The sequence below is a fragment of the Pelodiscus sinensis genome, chromosome 22, assembly GCF_049634645.1.
Source record: "Pelodiscus sinensis isolate JC-2024 chromosome 22, ASM4963464v1, whole genome shotgun sequence".
NCBI classification, from domain to species: domain Eukaryota; kingdom Metazoa; phylum Chordata; order Testudines; family Trionychidae; genus Pelodiscus; species Pelodiscus sinensis.
Window position 1 is genome coordinate 15,475,299 of NC_134732.1, and position 13,625 is coordinate 15,488,923.

The 13,625-nt window shown below is 44.4% G+C and overlaps 1 protein-coding gene across 2 annotated transcripts in view; it reads right to left on the reverse strand.

Annotated features, from left to right (window-relative positions):
- Window positions 1-2,049: 2,049 nt before the first annotated feature.
- DDX31 (DEAD-box helicase 31) overlaps window positions 2,050-13,625 on the reverse strand; it is an 84,265-nt gene continuing 72,689 nt past the window's right edge. For both annotated transcript variants that reach the window (XM_006136813.4, XM_006136812.4), the window contains exon 21: window positions 2,050-3,476. In XM_006136813.4, coding sequence (XP_006136875.2) covers window positions 3,329-3,476 — 148 coding nt within the window. In that variant the 3' untranslated portion in view covers window positions 2,050-3,328. The remainder of the gene's footprint in view (window positions 3,477-13,625) is intronic.

Genomic DNA, 13,625 nt, shown 5'->3' on the forward strand with positions numbered 1-13,625 from the left:
AAATTATGCTGAAGCACGAGTCCAGAATAAATGGTGTTTTTCCTCTCGGCTCCCCCGGGGGTAGAGAGGAATGAGAATTTGGATGGGCAGGGAAGTTTTGCTCTTTTGTTTTCAATGACAGGCTTTGCCCTGGGGGGGGCAAGGGTTATGGCAAAGGTGTGCCTTCAACTTGGATAGGAACATGCTCTGCTTGATCCCTTCTGGAAAGGAGGTTCCACCTGGAGGGGAGCCCTACCACGGACAACACCTCCACTTGCCAGCATCTGGGGCCTTTCGAATACTGTAGAGTGTGGCTGCCTTGGAGGGACTCAGAGGCAGTCTCTGCTTAACCAGGCCTCAAGCCAAATCTACATTAGGAACAGAACCTTGAATTCTCTTCTGAAGCTAATGGGGGGGGGGGGATCTGTGGAGATCAAAAGCCCCCATGGGATGATGCACCAACTTCAGCTTTCTTGGGATGGTTCCATTCAACATCTGGGGGAGCATAACTGTAAGGGTATGTCTACACTGCCACCCTAGTTCGAACTAGGATGGCTAATGTAGGCATTCAAACTTCCAAATGAAGCCCAGGATTTAAATATCCCGGGCTTCATTTGCATGTTCCCGGGCGGGTGCCTTTTATAAATGTCCGTAGTTCGAACTACATGCCTGCGGCTACACACGGCACGGACTAGGTAGTTGGAATTAAAGATCCTAATTCGAATGACTGTTATTCCTCCTGCAAGGGGCTTTATTTTGCCATCACTTTTAAAACCAACCTCTGCCCTAAAATCAAACCAAAAGTCAAGGGGACATTAATGGAGCCCTTGACAATTTAAAAACCAGACAAATACACTGTAGAATTATGCTGAGGGTCTGTGCAGAGGTAGAATCTCTCTATCCAGAGTGATTTAAGTTTACCTAAAATCTGCTAAAGCTGCTACATCTTCCTGCCTGTGTTAGCTGGGCAGTAAAGTGACAAACCAGATCCGACTACAGACACACAGTGCAAGCAGTTGGGTAGCACAGATATAACAGAGAGCAGAATTTAGTGACGCATAAACCCAGCCATAAGCCGTGAGGTTTGCAGAAGGAACCTCCTTAAGGTCATGATCAGATAAGTACGTTTGATTTTTCTTTAAGCATGTATCTATTTCCTTTGCCATTTTTTCTGCTGATGCGCTCCTTCCGATAATCCCTGAGCATTAATCCACAACTCCCTAATAAAAAGATAGCGAGGCTCAAAGAGAAAGCTATACAGGTGAAAAAAAAAAAAGCATAAATCATTCACTATTTCATCAAGCCTATTAAACGCCACAGTAACACTGGGAGTGATGAGACTTTCTAATGTCTGACTGACGTGCTGTCAGGTCTTAGTATTATAAATTCACCAATAGTCCCTATTAATTTTCAAATGACAGTCAGTTTGGAGAAGGTCGTACTCCTTCCCCCCCTTCATTCGCCGGATCAATTCTCCCCAAGCTTACTCTGTCTGCATCATGCTCGGAGTCATTTTCATCCTCAGGTTATTTTTTAAACCTGATTACCCATCCCCCCTCAAAATCAAGAGAGTGGTTTCCTTTAATTTTAATCTAATAAATGCTAACTGCCCGCCTAGCCTCTGCCCTTCACTTATTTTATATCAGAGCATTTCTCCACATCCTTCTTTCTCAAACACTACTGGTTTAAAAGCACAATGCTCAGTGACTGCCTGGGAGAGAGACGGGAAGAAACATTCTCATTCACACGTTGCCACTCACTTGACAAAGTAAACACTTTTGGACGGAATCTCCCCTCTGCAACACCAGACCCACTTCACTGCTACTCTGTCATCATTTAACTATCATGTGGGTGTGGTTACATGTTAAGCCCACTTTGCAGTGCTGTGAATTCTGTTTCATATACATTCTTATACCACGCTCACTGGTGTTCTATCCGAGTGCCTTCCGGTAGTGCATTCAGCCACGTGACTAACATCAGTCATGTATAGTTTGTTTTCTCTCTCTCCCCAGGGAGAGAATTGTCTGTGCAGTGGAGTGCTCTATTGGTAGGGTTTGTGTGTTGTTTGGGGTTTTTGTTGTTTTGTGTGTGTGTGTGCGCGCGCGCGCTCTGTGATTTTGTTTGAGGCGGCAGACTGATGCCGCTGTGAGCTTTGCCCAGAGATTGGGAGTTGGAAAAGTTTGGTAAGGTCAGTAGTTCCAGCGGGAACTCATTCTCCAATCTCAGACCAGGCCTTGAGAAAGCGCTATCTCCTGCACAGAATGACAACACAATGGAACCCTGGCCCGCCTAACGTCACTGGGAATTTTGCCATTGACTTCAACGGGGCTAGAATTTCATTCCAAGGGATCATGAACAGGGCCCAACGTAAGCCTCTCTCAGATCACACTGCAAAGAACGTCCAGGAGTCCCTTTCCTCCTAGGATCTGATAAGAAATAAAATAAATAAAGGAAGGAAAAAATTCATGTTGTGTTTTTCCACGTCAAAGGAAACAGGAGAACACAAGGAGACAAATCCATTAGCCCAGAATATACTGCGGAAAAGGAGAAGGAAATAAATACGCTTGACCGATGCAAGAAACAGCTGAAGTCAATCAATGTGCTTTTCAGAATGAGCAATAAAGTGTGCTACAAAATGATGGTCCCATTAAGGGTTAGAAATGCTCTTCACAAGCCTTTTTTTTGTGCTGAGAAGGAAGACCTATTACATGGGTCTAAATCTTACCTCAACATTTTGCCTGAGACAGGAGTAGGGAATGGAAGAGTGGTCCTCTGGCTATTTACATACAATCTTGCTCCCAAGTGAATGGGAGTTTTGACATTCAGATCTCGGACCCCCACTTCTCACTTCGTTCAGGTAAGGCTTAGGTTTGCATAGTAAGAATAAGCAACTAAGGACCGATACACTCTGCACTACTTCACCTTTCTCTACGAAAAATAAATTAAACAATTGGTTCCTTTTAAACATTGTAATTGCCCCAATAAACTCAGCTCCTATCTTAACCCATCTGATGGTCACTTCATATTCTGGTGGTTGCACATTTCCCTCTACAGTTCATGTGACCACTCCAAATTTTCTTTACAAAAACCAAAGGTCCTGGTTTAAAACTGCAAAATTTAGAAACTTTGTACACCTTCATCAAGCTGTATTTATTGGCTATGGAGCAATCTTGACTGAGAACAGGGCATGTTTGATTTCTGCCCTGTTGAGGTCTTCTGGGGGCTTAGCCTTTTAAAAATTCCCTGTTAAATTCTAGTGCATTTCAGTTTGCGTTGCATGTCACTTTGCCTTCTGTCCCATGGGTTTTCCAGAATCAGTGTCTGCAGCAAAGGGCTTGAAACTCCCAGTTCAGCTCTGCATTTTCTGGTTGTCAGGTTTTCCATGTCTCTTCCTTCTCTTGACCCTGGATATACCAGAGTCTATCCCACTGGAGTATTCAGATCGCAAGATTTCAGCTAGGCGGCGTTTGCCTGGGGTTTTCCTGCGAAGGTCAGGCCTGGAAAGAAAACAGCAAAGAGAATGGGTTTAGATTGCTTTTCTCTTGAAACCCAGTTTGGTGGGTAACTTATTCTACAGCTGTGCAAGTGACATTTGCGCATTAGCACAAGTACAGCTTCCTCTCCTTGATGCCTGTTTTGAAATTCTGTCTCATGCAGAATTAGATATTGTTGTGACAGTTTTTCATAAAAGTGGCAAAATATCATGCCATTTTTAAAAGGGAGCCTTTGTTCTGAACAAATGCTCTGGTGGGGGGAGCGCACGCTGACGGCTGATGAAGTGTGTGACACAGCAGTTTGCAAATAAAAAACCCAGCCTTAAGACACTGAGCAATGAAAACATTTTATAACAGAGCTTAAAAAAAAACAAACAAAAAAACCCAACCAACGCAAGACAATTTTTTCTGCCAGGAGCCTGCAAACAACACACACATCTTATAGGCTTTTGTGGCAGAGAGAGCGATTTCTTGCCATATCCTTGAAAAACCTTACTGAACTAAAGTTGAAATATCTTTGGAGTCCACTGCATGAAAAGCAAGTGTGCTGTTTTATTCTGGCCCGTGATGACCAAAGGACCATATTGAAGGATACAGCAGACAAGAATGTGTTTTTTTGAGGGGGGAGGGGAGGCAAAACTTATGAAGTGAGTTTCCTGGGAAATATCTTGGGGGAGGAGGAAATAAATTCTTCTCCTCCTCCCCAGCTAGGAAAAAAATCCAGCCTTTCAAAACTATGCCCTGAGGAAGGGAACATACTTCTTTCCTAGTCCTGGAATTTGAACATCAGGTTGTATATAGGAAAGCTATGCATGGGGGTGCTTGCACTGAGTCCCCGCTGTTATAAACTTGCAAACGCAAGGGTTTGAAGGTTTGATTCCTACTAAGCCGGCAGGCCAGTGTGATTTCAGCCCTGGTCTACACAAGGGAGTTATTTCAAAATAATCCCCCTTATTTTGATAAAATAATCGGAGCGTCCATACGACCAAGCTCGTTATTTCAAAATAACGGGCTAGTTATTTCAAAATCTCTACTCCTCTGCTTTCCTCGGGGAATAAGCTTATTTTGAAATAGTTATTTCAGGAGTTATTTTGAATTTAGTTATTTCAAAATAAGTTTGTAATGTAGATCTGCCCTTGGGGAAATTTATTAAAGTGTGTAGGCTCTCTCATTGTTTTAATATGTTTTCTCAGAGATGCTTTCACCTTAGAAATACATGTACTTGCTTAGAAAGACCAATGTGGTAACTTATATTTGAGGGCACTTGTGCTATTTATAGCCCTGAAGACAGAACAAAGTACCAATACTGGCCCATGGAGGTATTCTGGCTTATGGGCAGTAACAGTGTAGGCAGGGAATTGTGCAGCCTGGAAGAACTCCAGTCAGAAAGAAAATAGCTGCAGGTCTCTGCCCATGAGAGGTGACAGCTGAGCAGCCAGTCCATAGAGAGGGGAGGGGGAGAAGAGACAGTTGTAGTTGCCCAGAACTACAATAGTTTCCACACCAGAGACTGTTGCAACGGCAACGGTATTGTGACTGACAGCTGCATTCCAAAATGGAACTTCTAGTGGTTCTATGCTGCTGGGTGAAAAAATAATTATTTTTCTCTATTGGCTCTGCCACTAGCCCACTCTGTGACCATGGCCAAGTCACCTTCCCTCTTGGGGCTTCTGCTTCCTCTCAAACAGCCTCTTGTCTGTTTGGACTGTATGTTTGTCAGGGCAGGAGCTATTATTCACTATGTATCTGTGAAGTGTCTAGTACAATGGGGCTCCCACTGTGGTTGGTGTCTGTAGGTGCTATGGAGATAAAAAATAAATAGTAATAACAGATCTCAAAGCACATCACCAAGTGGGTAAGAATGTATCTGCTCTGCTCCCCTATATGAGGTGGTGGTATATAACGGAAACCCCAGCGAATGCTCCAGCAGTGATAGTCATATATGTACATGGGTAGGTACTAGATTAGAGCCTTAGGGTATGTCTAGACTGGGGGGGGTTTCCAGGATACTGGAGGTACCCCCAAAAAACTCTGCCACATCCAGTGAACGTATTTGTTCTTCAGCTTTTTTTTTTTTGCTATGAGGAATAAGGGCTCCTCCATTCTACGAGGAATATGGGGTCCTCCAAAAGGGGAAGATTTTCTGCCATTTGGCCCCATCTAAACGGAGCCAAATGGCAGAAAAGCCTCTTCCGGAAAAGCAATTGGAAAAATCTATGCAAATTGTGGAGTGCAATTTGCGTAGCTTTTTCCAGGGAAAAAAAGGCTATAGTGTAGATCTAGTCTGCGAAATCACCGATTTTCAGTCTTACATGTTGTGTTATACTACCTATCAAGAAATAGGTAATTTATCCAGGGAAACTGAGGCACACAGGTGAAATGATTCACCTCTCAGATGACACTCAGCCACCTGCTGTTACTTATGCAGTCATTTTAGCCACTTATTTAGGGGAATTTCTCAACATATGATGAAGTTTCTGATTGACACTTTCTTTGCATCTCCAAGCACTGACTACAGTAATTGGAGGGTTACCAAGCAACAAATAAGTTTACTTAACAACACAGAACTATTTGCTGCTGAGAACAAGTCATCTGCCAGGCTGAATTTCAGCTCAGCAGGGAGGCTGTACAGCACTTTATTATCAATCAGGTGAAATCACTGCCCAATTAGTAAATCAATACCCCCTGCTACTGTGATCGGCTGTAGCGGGAGAGGGAGGTAGCAGAGGAAAGGCGGCTGCCTGTAACCAGTGCCACAAATCGATGAGAGCTCCGCTGTGGAACCTGAACTAATTAAGAAAACTTTCAGCATGGCTGTTGTCAGGACCGTATTTAAACAAGAGGCACAGGAGCCAGAGGCAATAGTAATCATCTGCAGCAATAATAAATCTGGAAGGTCAGGATTACCGAGCCAGATTCTGATCTCAATTACACCACCAGAGTAAATCCAAAACCACCACTGACCCGAGTTACTGTCACTCTCCAGGGTCTTGTCTACAGGAATGGGCATGTCCAGATGAAGATACAATGAGGCAGGATGGCCCAGAGGCTCTGAAACTGGGTGGTGAGCTCAGATCTGGATTCAGTCCTTGACACTGCCACAGACTCCCTGTGCAACACTGGGCAAATCTCTTAAATTTCACTGCCTCCGCTCCTGCATCTGCCATACGGGGATGATAATAGGGGGCCTCTGGTGAGGGGTTCTGTAGAAATGCTTACAAATGCATAACCCAGCTGTAGAACCTCACCGTGTTCCCAGAACTGGCGTGAAGAGTTGGACTGAGCAAGGTTTCTTTCTGTGATCTAGCACCTAGACATTACAGGCTCTTGAACACTAACCAGGGCATGTCACGAAGGGCAAAGAATTCCACAGCCTGTTAAATTCCTCCTTCCAAAAGAGCCATTGCAAAAGCAGCCATCCACGTGTGAGGTAGAGTTTTGCAAACTAAGGGGCACTGGTAGGAAAAAGTCTCAGTGGGGTAGCTGTGTCCGCCTGTAACTTTAAAAACAACTTTTAAAAAAACAAAGAGTAGTCCTGTGGCACCTTAGAGAAATATGTGTAATAGTATCATGAGCTTTCATGGGCAAAACTCACTTCTTCAGATGAGATGAAGGTTTCTTAACACAGAGACCCATCCCAGCTCTCTGAAATGTCAAGATATTAGCAGAGTCCAGAGGAGGAGCAAACACTTAAATTTATTTTAACCCCCCCCCCCCCCAACCCTTCCTCACTTTCATTGGATGGGGTAAAATGTGAAAGGGTCAGAAAATGTCACAATTCAGGGCACACAAAAGATACTAAGGGTACGTCTACACAGCAACATTATATCGGAATAACTAGCGTTATTCTGAAATAACTTAGTCCACGTCTACACATCAGGCAAGTATTTCAAAATAATGTTAAAATACTGTCAAGCTGGAGGACTTCTTACTCTGATTCCTGTAACCCTCATAGTACGAGGAGTAAGGGACGTTGGAGGAAGAGTGCTCTATTTTGAAATAAGTGCTGTGTAGACACTCCCAATTTCGAAATAAGCTATGCAATTGACGTAGCTCAATTGGTGTAGTTTATTTCAAGTTAAGCCCTCCAGTGTAGACACACCCTGAATGTCTGGGATTAGGATGAAACTTCCCCTATAAGCAAGGTATTTCATTAACTGTTCATTATGGGGTTCCTTATACTGTCTTCTGAAGCATTTGCAACTGGCTGGGGTCAGAAGCAGGATGCTGTTCATGTTTCTACTGTATCTGATCTCTGTAGCATCTGGACTCTGGCTAAGAATTACTGAAAGCATTACTGGATCAGAGGCACTAGCTGGGACAGACGTCAAAAGCATGTTCTGCCCACATTTCAGGGGCATAGTTACACCCTCATTTCCAATGCCAGGGCCTGTTTAAAGGTCTTGTGCTCCAGGCTACACAGCGATGATCCTGGCACCCTCTACACACAGACAGCCCCGGTTCCTATTCTTTCTTGTCAAACATCTAGAAGCCGGTTTTAGTGTTGCCAGGTGACAGGTAAGAACAAAGTCCCTCCAGGGTCCCTCTAATTGCTTCATTAAGAAGTGGGGACAAAGCTGTGTTTGTGCAGTGGGGCAGAGGTGGAGGGACAAGGAGGGTAGAGAGACAGAAGCCAGTAATTGCTATGTGTCATTTTGGGAATAAACCTCCACACAAGTAGGAATAAGAGACCGCAGTTAAAGCTGCCTGCACACACCTGTAATTAAATAGCAGCCTTGGAGAGCAGGCCACTAGGCGCGTTTGAAGAGTGGCAATGGTGGGAGCTGAGGAAGTGGTCTAAAATGGCGGGTTTTATCTGCAGCTGTGATGAAGGCGGCTGGATGAGGCAGGTTTTCAAAAGAGGAGAAAACTCAGCACTCTGGGGGAAACTATAACCCTGAGTGATTTGACTCACGCTAAGCACAAGGGGTGATTCCCACGTCACTCTGAATACAAAACCAGGCCAGTTTCCCAAGGGGCTTGTCAGTGTAAGATGCTGGCAGCAGGTCAAACGCAATCCCTTTCCCCCCACTGGTGTTGCTGTGGTCTCCCCATAAAGTGCTAAGGGCTACAATGTGAGCTCAGGGGCACGTCTTCCCCCTATCTCTTGGTTTCTCTTTCCAAAAGAGAGACAGACAACGTAGGTAGAACCAACACAGAAGAAAATAAACGGAAAAGCGGCAGGAAGAAAAACTACAAGAGAAAACAAGATACAAAGGAGGAAAAATGAGGCAATGCTCTTTTTTCTTCCTGGTATTCACCACCCTTGTTTCTTGCTGTCCCCAGCTTGGTCCGACCCACAATCCGAGACACAATACCCCAGAATGCTAACTCCATGCAGGAAGTCACGCAGCTCCGAAATGCAGACTGACCCGAAAGGGATGCTGGTGACTCTCCCAGCAACTCCCCTCAAAGTAAAATCCAATTGCCATTCTTGGATGCATATCTTCCAAGCACCATTCTTCAGTCTAATTTCTTAAGAGAAATTAGATCTAGACAGTCCTGCCGTGAGGGCAGGGGATTGGATTCAATGACCTTTCAAGGTCCCTTCCAGTTTTAGTATTCTATGATTCTCCCATTCTTAAACCTGTGGCATAATTGCTTGGTGCAGGAAATATAACCCAAACTTTGAAAAACCCAGCAGACCATAGCAGGCATGAATCATCACTTTCACACCACCTTGGGCACTTGATAGCTTTACAAGTGCAGTGGGCTCAAACGTTTATCATCTTCTGGACTTGAAGGCCACCAATGGTAGAATGCAGCAGGAAAGGAAAACCTGGGAAACCTCCAACATGAAATGAGTTCTGACTACCACGATCCAGCACAAGACAAGTGCTGCTGATGCTTTGCACCAAATGGTGTTTTGGAACATCTCAGTGGCTGTTGAGACCTTCTGGACAATGGTAAGGAAGACATGGGCATGAGATAGGCACAGGAGAGCAGGAAGAACGCTCAGACACTGTTCTGCTTCTCTATAATTTCTGCTTTTATCTGCTCATTTAATGAGATCACCTGCTCCTGAGGTTTGTTCTCAGTCTCCAAGTCATAAGATCCACCGGTGACATTGCAAAGCAGAAAAAATGTTTATGTAACTGAGTCAATCAATCTTGGGAATGGGATAAGTGAACTCGGAAGATGTGAATCTAAAGAAGAATGTTCCCCCCCCCTCCATGTTTTCCATGATGCATTGTTCTTTATCCCCAATGAAGGCTTTGGCTGTTTTGAACACAAGATATAAAGGGAATACCAAACTGAGCAGAGATTTCACTGCTACTGGTGTACAGATTCTCCTCTCATTCCCAGCATAAACAATCATTATCATTTTGCAAACCAGAGGGACTAATTCTGTGTAGAACTGTCTTCGTGCTGCCTGTGAGACAGTGTCACCTGGAACACCACGACAACTTGCACACTTCTTTTCGGTTTAGAACCTCTTGATTTATGGTGCAGCCCTATTTATTCGAGAAATGTCCTGGAACCATAAAGCATTTAACGAAAAGGGCAGAGGAGCTGGGGTCTAAATACTGGTGGCTGGGGGACATGACTGAGTCAGATATGAGAAATTTTATTCAGAGTTCAGTTAACTGGGGTGCCACTGGAAACACAGTAATGGATGGATAAAATTAAAATGAGAGCAGGAAAAGGACTTGAAGAGAGGTTTGTAAAGTGCTGCCATTGTTTATTATATTTATTATGGTGGCATCAGCAATATGGCCAATTCTCTTCTTTATTGTATATCTAATGCAGTGGTTTTCAACCTATTTACCTTTATGGGCCACATATGTAGCCCTCTCTGTGTAACATGGACCGCATCCACGCAATATGCATCAGTGGTGGCCAGCCTATGGCCCATTGCTCCTTTGCGTGGCCCGAGAAACATTTTGTTGACTGTTGCCAATGTGCAGGGCTGCCAGAGTATGCAGGTTTCTCTCCGTGTAGTTTTTTTTCCTACCGGTATTACTACAGTGACACACATGTAAAGCCAGGGCATGTGAAGTGAGGTGCAGGCTGGTTGCACACAACACTGACTGTGAGAGCCAGGCGCTCCCTCTGCATCCAGTCAAAGCACTGCTATGGTTCAATTGGCCCATCCCACAAATTCTAGGTATGTAAGCACAGGCAGCAAAACGACCCTCTCCTGGGAGACCATCTTGGTTCTGACAATCTTGCAGACCACTGAGATGAAGGAGGGCTGCTCATGCAGCCCACTCACTATCCTACGTTGCCCATTGCTGATATATATACTACCGATATGGTCCTGAGAATGTCACACGGGCTGCAGCTGTGTGCTGATTAGTGGATTGAAAACTGCTAGTCTACAAATATGTAGCACAACTGGGCTCTGATTCTTGACGGAGAACCCTAGGTGCTAGAGTATAACAGCAGGTGCTGTCTGCTTACTCACCGGAACATACTATTCCTGCGCCCACTAAAATAGAAGTAAACCTATAATCTAAGATTATAATTTCAAGGTAGGATTCTCAAAAGCGCTAACATGAAGGACAAGTCCCTATGGAACTGAATGAGATTTGGGCTCCAAGCCTTCTAGGCATTTTTGAAAACCCCACTGTTGCTTTCCGTGAATTGTGTGGAACATTAATTCCACAGTTCACTTGGCTCTCACTGAACCCTCGAGTTGTAAATTCTGTAGTAACTCGAGTGCTCCCTATTTGGTTCTAAAACTTGTGCATCAAAATCCTGAATAGCCAACTGAGAAGGCTACTTCTGTCAGATTCAGTGTGCTAAAATATGCAAAATGTGCTCATGGTTATCGAACATTCATCACTGGAATTGACCCAGAGACACCGACAGGAAAAAAAAAATCTGAAGCCATCCTTAATTTTCCCACTAAAATTTTAACACAAAATTTCATAGATACTCTTGTTTCATTAAAGAACTGTGGAGAATGTTCATGACTGATTCAAAAACTCCGATGTGCTGGATTAATTCAAAGGCCTATATTTGGGAGAATACTCTTGTTTCTGGGCCATACTGAGAAATCTGATAACTCCAAGAAATCCTTCTGATAATATCTTTATCACCACTTAGCTGTGAACAAGCTCGCTCTGTGATCTTCCTTCAACTTGCTCTTTTTTTCTCTTCAGCTGCATGAAATCCTGGTGCAATGCAATGCAATGCAACAAGTCCAAATGACCTTTAACCAACACGTGTAGGTTGCAGCCAACCCAAGGAGGTCCTAGAAATTGCTCCAGCTGAAGAAAGAGTATCAAGTTTTGACACAGAGACCTAGAACTCATGGTGTGTCTTTGGAAAAGAACTGAGCGGACTGTATAATTTATCACAGAACATTTGAATATGGATCACACCATCAATCTGCTTGACAGCATCTCCAACAGCTAATTCCATCCTGCGGCTGAACTTGTGCCAGGCAACAGGGCTGGGATACCTCTGGGCCAAGGCTGTTGCAACACCTGCTTTTTTTTACCTATCGTGTTGGAAGAGCCATCTGCAGTCCACGCAACCAAAGCTTTTTTGGGCAAAGAATTCATCAGTGATGCTGCGCTCCTTTCGACAAGTCAACAGATGGGCTTACACAGAACGTCATCAGCTGATGCAAACGAGCTTGGTAATATAAAGAGAAGTATCATTGGATCACACTGAGCATTGACTGTTACTCTGCTGCAGAAAAACATTAGCCAATAAAGAACCCAACCTTAGAATTATCTAGGTCAATCACATTACAGCTATACAGAAGAGCACTGACAGATTCCTCACTTATCCATCACCTCTTGTTCTTCTCCCTATGGAGACAGGATGAAAAATGCCATGGGAGAGCTGTTCACCCCACAGCACCCTGGCCTCTGGCTACTCAGTCGCTTGGCCTCTCAAGCAGAAGAAACTCTTTAAATAGAGAGAGATTTTCAATTCCAGCACCAGACATTGCGATTTTCTGACTCCACCTGCGTAGAGCACTGAAAAGCCAAAAGATTCTGTGTTGCGGCTTTGGTGGGACAAGACAGACGTTCAAAGAACACCTCCTCTGCCTTGCATGCCTATAGCAATATGCTCGTTATGATTAAGCAGCGTATTTTCCTTTCAGGACCAACTTGATAGCTTCATGACGAGAAAGACTTGCCTTTTTGCTTGAAATGCCTACTACTGTACATGCCTCTCCTACCAATCCTTCCTCCTGTATATTTTGGATCAACTTTGAATTTCTGAGTGTCATTCCAGCCCGTCTCTTGTACCTTGCGCTCGCCCGCTTTGCCTTTCTGCAGAGCAGACAGTAGATGAACCCAACTGAGTGAAATCCTTCAATGGGCAAAATTCCAGACTTGCCTTTGACTAATTAAGTGATATTAAGGAAGCTGTAAATGCCACACAAAAATTGGCAGGCAAGCTGCTTCTAATGATTAGATTATTGCTTTGTGGGGAGATACAGCTGCAGCCCTGTGAGGAGAGACTTTTTGTTATAGAAGTCAGCCTTTTCAAGGTTGTCCATGCCAAAGAACAGTTCAAAGGTGTCACACCAGGCGTACCAAAAAAAGGTACCAGTTTGTATCTCGTTCTGCTCTCCACCCTGGCACCTTCAGCAATGCCTGGGGAAGGGGTGGTCATGAGAGAGCAGCCAGGAGAAGGATATGACTTGGAGTATAATGTGTCACTCCAAGGAGAGTTAGTAAAACTAACTGCTAACTAGTCCATGTCAAAGTGCTTCCCAGATGGACAATCGTGGCAATGTCATTACTTAGAGAAGGGTCATAGAGGAAACCAGCGGATCAATGTTCCCCAGCAACAGCAAGGCACATAGGCACTGCCATTTTTACCAGTATTTCATGTAATTCTGAGAAGGCTTTTGTGACACTGTGGTCAGGCCTGCCGATGGGGGCAAAGGAGGCAAATGCACAGGGACCCAGTGTTTCAAAGAGTCCTGGAGCTGAGGGCGGCACTAAGGACTTCCACTCAAAGCCCTGCCCCTTCCAGGGATGTGGAGTTGGCCCCCCACCTTGTCCCCAGGCCCGCATACCTCTCGGCTCAGCTGACTGTTGTATAAAGCACCTGAGCCTGGTCTGTGCCAATGCTTTCATCTCTGGCAGCACAGGTACAGATTAGGGATGTTACATTTAGATTAATAGTTGATGCAATTTGCATCGACTATTCGATTAGTCAATAAAGGAGCCTCTGCCT